We start from the raw sequence: 5,624 nt of genomic DNA, 5'->3' as shown, positions 1-5,624 counted from the left end.
GAAGCGGGTGCAATTTTTCAGATTAGCACCCGCTCCCGGCGAAATCCTGCGGTTGTCCTTATGACAAATTTTTAATTATATATATATATATATATAATAATCACTGTAAAATACTTATAACTGTTAAATTTAATTAAAAAAAACTATTTTGAAAATAAATGAGCAGATAATTAAATTATTTCGCAATTATTTTATAATCATTCACTTTTTCAAGAGATTTATTTAGAAATATTAGTAATAATTTAATATTATGTGCGTTTTAAGATGATTATATGATTATAAAACGATATTAATATAATTAAATGAATACAATAAATATAATTTTTGTAGTAAATTACTTAAATTTGACAATTTGATATTTTTACATTCTCATCAAGAGAAGGTATTAGATTTGTGTAAAATTTAACCCCCCCCCCCCCCCCCCCCCCCCCCCCTCCGCGTTTTTTTCAAATGTCCACGTTTTGAGACTCCATGAATCCGAAAAACAAGTTTTTGACGAATTAGTCTGTCTGCCTGTGCCTGTGTGTGGCTGTGTGTGTGTGTGTTTGCCTGTGTGTTTGTAGATGTTTAGTTTGTCAGCACGATAACATTCTAAAGAATTGACAGATTGGATTGGCCTTTGGTATAATATTTTAGTGTCCTGTAATGAAGGTCAAGTTCGTTAGCCAACCATTTTGGGTGAAAATTCAAAAAGTGAGCATATTTTGAAAATTTTTGAGACCACTTTTTTTCAACATTCAAATATGGTCTGTACGGATATTCATAGTATTCAATTAGACGAACAATTTATCCCTATGACTTTTTTCTATAAAACCAACATTTACCAGAGTTATATCATTTACAAAATTTCAAAAAACACCTGAAAATCAACCTTTTTAGTCAAATAACGCTCGATATGGAAAAAAGTCAAGAGAAGAAAAACATTTCTTTTTGAAAGCCCTACAAGATTATCATAACAAATTTTTGGATTTTCTTCAACAATCAATAATACAAATTTTGATTGCACAAAAATTAATGAAAAATAAAAACTCCATTTTGTGAACAAACTATGTAGGATACGAAAAAAGATGAATCAACAAAAATTGTTATCCCAAAAAAGATCTACAATTTCGTTAAGAATCACTTCTTGATAGGACGCGTAGTTTTTGTTTTATTCGTGAAAAATAACATTGAAAAAAAATGTGTGGAAAAACGACGAAAGTTACGAGAAAAAAATTCAAAAAAACCTATTTACAAATGTCTGTCGAAAATCGAGCGCGCAGCCCGAGTGTCACGATGAGAATGTATACCTCAAAGCCTACAGAGCTTTGAGAAACTTAATCATTGACTATACTTAATTAAGTAGACAATTCAGAATATGAAGACGCATATAAATACTGCCATCTAAAAGAAATCTTGTTGATAAAATTTTTTTGAAGCATTCCAAATGCAAAGAATAAATATCCGAGCGCGAAGCGCGAGATTTAACCGTCGCGCGCCGTAGGCTCGTCGAAACTTGCGAGCCGCGCGCGTAGCGCGCGATGAGAATGTGCCCGTGAAGCGGACAGATTTTTAAATTTCAAACGCACTTATTTTCGAAACGGCCCGGCAAAAATTGTTAAAATTCGACACAGGTCCTTTATTTTAATATACTAATTGATTCCCGTTCAAACATCTGTGGTGAAATTTTTTGTCATTAAACCCATATTCAGGCACACCGTCTAATATTACTTGAACGAAATTATTCTCCTAATATTCCTCTATATTCCTGAAAAATCTCCCTATTCTACATTTTAGTGTCAGAAATCTTTGACAAATGAGATTAGGGGTGGGGGGTTCAAAATAGCCTGGTGTATTTTTTGAATTGCTCCTAATTATTAACAAAACTATATTTTTTTATAGTTTAGGTGAAGCGATAGCTTATGCAAAAGTACGACGATCAAAAACGTTCATTATCAAGCCTGATACAGGATGTCAAGGACGAGGAATTTACCTGACTAAAAACTTGAAAGATGTAAAACCTTATGATCGATTAATATGCCAAGTTTACATATCTAGGGTAAAACATTTTAAAAATATAAAAATAAATTCGAGTTAGAAATAAAAAATATCAATTGAGATGCTTAAAAAAAGAAATTACGAGAGAAATTATTTTAATAATTGAATTAATTTTTTTAAACTTCTCTGTAGAGCTAATTGGTCTCTTTTCCTTGCAGCCTTTCTTGATAGACGGTTTCAAATTCGATCTCCGAGTTTACACTTTGATAACGTCGTGCGATCCTCTTAGAATTTATATTTACAATGATGGACTGGTTAGGTAATTTATTTTTAGCATCACAAAGCTAAAAAGAAAGATATCAACAGGATATATTGATTAATATTTGAGATAATACATTTTATAAGGAATATGCATTTTAAATTTAAAGCATTGCACATTTTTATTATAAAGTAAAATATATATTCTTATGCTGTTATTTTAGATTTGCTACAAGTAGGTACAAAGAACCAACCAGCCACAATACATCAAATGTTTTTATGCATTTGACCAATTATGCAGTTAACAAGCACAGTCGAATGTTTGTCGTAGATGACGAAGTTGGAAGTAAGAGGTTCGATTTTTAACATGCTTTTTTTATTTATTTCTAGTTTGTTTTCTAGTCCTGGTACTCCTGATGTTTCATGCCCTCAAAGGAAAATTTTCTGTTTTTATTGCATATTGTACTCAAATATTCAAGTAAATATGTTGAGCACCAAAAGGTTACTTGTATAATTTTTAAACTGTTTTGCAACAAATTCGTCCTTTTAGCATAAAAACTTCACATTTTGGATGCATTTTTTTTTAATGACTGCAAAAACTTTCTTGGTTGAAAATTAGTTCTTTTGATTAAAAAATTCACTTGTTGAAGAAATTTAAACTTTTATGGCTAAAAATTTTAAACTCCAATTGTTTGGTTGAAAAATTCGTCTTCTTTGGTTGAATTCAACTGTTATGGTTTCAAATTAAACTTTTCCTTAAATATTAACTATTACATTTTTCATTAAAAATTCAAATACTTAGTTTAAAGTGGAACTATTTTGTTAAGTATTTGTTTGTTTGTTGATTCATCATTTTAAGTTAAGAACCTTTTTTTTTGGTTTAAAATTGAATTTAAATTTTTAGTTGAAAAGACATTTTAAATTGGTTAAAAATTTATGTTTTTTAGTTGAAAATTCATCTCTTCGGTGGAAAATTCAACAATTTGACAAAAATATATATTTTTCGTTAGAAATTAATCTCTTTCGCTAAAAATGTAAATTGAAAGAAAAATTTATAACGGTCAGGTGAAATGAAAAATTGTACAGGAAAAAGTTTGAGAAATTTAGAGAAACTAACAATGTATTTACAACTAACTAATTTATTATAGTAATTAAGCTAGAAATGTTTACTCTTTTGAAATTGGGAATTTAGGGAGTAGCCGAAATGTATGTACTTTTTCAATCGCGCGCTCGAGTGCGCATGTTCTGACGAGCTCTTGCGAGAGTTTCAAATCCAGCGCCAAGCATATCACTGACCAATAAGGAATCGGGTCTTCACATTTCTGCATTACATTTTTCGAGATGTTTCGAGATATTTTGATATTCGATATGTATGATAAATTTGACACTTTTAAACAGGGAGTTTGAAATTGAATAATTGTGAATTGTGTATATCTTATTCAAAACTCTAGAATTTTACTATGTGAAAGATATTTTATTTAAAACCTTCCAAATCGAATAATTAATCAAATACACCTGAACCTGAATTCCAATATATTGGATTAGTGCCTTCCTAGAATAGTTTGTCCTCGGCATTTGACGATGAGAAGCCGCGGGTTCGAGGGGGGAGGCGCTGCTCCGTCAGGCATGACAAGCAATAGAAGGTCAGCACTCAGCGTGTTAATTGCATCAGGATGCGTCATGCCTCCAAGCCTAACAGAATTTGTTTGGCGGCCCTGCCTGTTTACTTTCGGAGTCCCTGGATGTTTGTCCAAGTCGACAACCGAAACCATGCACAAAGCCAGTTTCCAGTGTTATACAAATTGGACTATATCAATTCGAAATCTTTTAGAATAGTGTGTTCAATCGTGCAAGTCCTTCAAGATGCTACCATTTTTGAATTACAAGCGTTTCAAACCGAATAATTTTAAATTCTAGTATTTGAAGGTGGACAATTTGAATTTGAAACCACTACAAACTGTAAAATTAAAAACTGAAACCCTTAACACTTGAGCTGTTTTCAATACTTGTTTTTATATACTATTAAATAATCATAAATGATTAATACCTAATTTAAAATTGTTAAATTTTAAATGCTTAGAATTTAGAAATTAAGAATTATTAGCTTTTGAAAATAAGCCACATTCAACGTTTAAAACCCTATTTTGGAAATCTCGAATTTCGGGATCTTATTTTATAAAGCTCCTGATTAAGATTTTTTTATAAGGATGTAAACATTCATTCACTATTTATTTCTTGAATTTTGAAATCTTCAATCTACCATTAACGAAATATTAAAAATAGTACAGAAATATATTGTGAATTATAAATTTTTCAAAAACTTTCTACATATACTTTTTCGCAGAAAAATATCAACCTTAAACAGGTGGCTAAAAATTAAAAGTGTAAATGTAGACGAGTTATGGACCAAAATTGATGAAGTTATTGTCAAGACTATGGTGGCTGCATATCCGACATTGAAGCACAGCTATCACACCTGTTTTCCAACTCATGATTTGACTTACGCTTGTTTTGAATTATTGGGTTTTGACATTCTTCTCGACTGGAAACTAGAACCGTATTTATTAGAAGTACATTACTTGTTTCATTTAATTAATAATAAATCAATAGAGGAGAGTACCCAAATATGAGATACCAACTCTGTTTGACGTGATTGTTGGAATTCTATGTACTGAATTTAAAAGTAATATAGGTCATTTTAAAGGAAATTTAGTTTGCCATAAGGAGCTCAAATAAAAAATTTATTAAAAATTTTTTTTATGCTGAAAATACAAGAAATGTAAAAAAGTGCTTTTTCCAAACTCGTCAAACAATTTCATAATATGAGATACCCCAGGAAATAGCTAATAAAATGCAAAATAAAGTATTATTTTTAATGAAAAACTTTATTCTATGTTTCCGAAGTATAAATTTATTGCTATTTACATATATTTAGTTTTTGCAGTAGTCACATACACTTTTATAACCAATTTCCCCCGCACAGCCACAGTGTTATAAAAACCTCAGGTATCTCATATTATGAGAACCACACCGTAAAACTACGTACTTACTATGCCTGACCTGTACAATGAAAAACTTCAACACTATCGATATTTTCCTACTTAGTTATTCAATCCCCATTACTCCAAGCAAACTTTACTGCTAAATACATATTTAATGAATAATAAATAGGGCTTAAAGGATTCCCTTCCAAGACCTCGACCACCATCGATTTCACAAAAAGTTCGCCTATAATAATCTTTAGAAGCCCAATAAAAAATAAATTATACCACGAAAATACTCTTTCTTCAAGGGCTACAAGTTAGTGATAGAACCAACAGAGTCTTAGTTTAGCTGATACCCTGCTATCTTATATTACGAGAATATCTCATATTCGAGTACTCTCCTCT

General features: G+C 30.7%; 1 protein-coding gene across 1 annotated transcript in view; it reads left to right on the top strand.

The window, feature by feature from the left end:
• Window positions 1-5,624, top strand: part of LOC117176568 (tubulin polyglutamylase TTLL13-like) — a 59,265-nt gene that overhangs the window by 22,185 nt on the left and 31,456 nt on the right. Inside the window, exons 6-9 of the mRNA XM_033366822.1 lie at window positions 1,882-2,038; window positions 2,196-2,296; window positions 2,460-2,588; window positions 4,580-4,805. Of these exons, the coding sequence (XP_033222713.1) occupies window positions 1,882-2,038; window positions 2,196-2,296; window positions 2,460-2,588; window positions 4,580-4,805 (613 nt within the window). The remainder of the gene's footprint in view (window positions 1-1,881; window positions 2,039-2,195; window positions 2,297-2,459; window positions 2,589-4,579; window positions 4,806-5,624) is intronic.

Source organism: Belonocnema kinseyi, chromosome 7, assembly GCF_010883055.1.
Source record: "Belonocnema kinseyi isolate 2016_QV_RU_SX_M_011 chromosome 7, B_treatae_v1, whole genome shotgun sequence".
NCBI classification, from domain to species: domain Eukaryota; kingdom Metazoa; phylum Arthropoda; class Insecta; order Hymenoptera; family Cynipidae; genus Belonocnema; species Belonocnema kinseyi.
The sequence above is the reverse complement of the archived record's forward strand: the minus strand, read 5'-3'. Positions and strand labels throughout refer to the sequence as shown.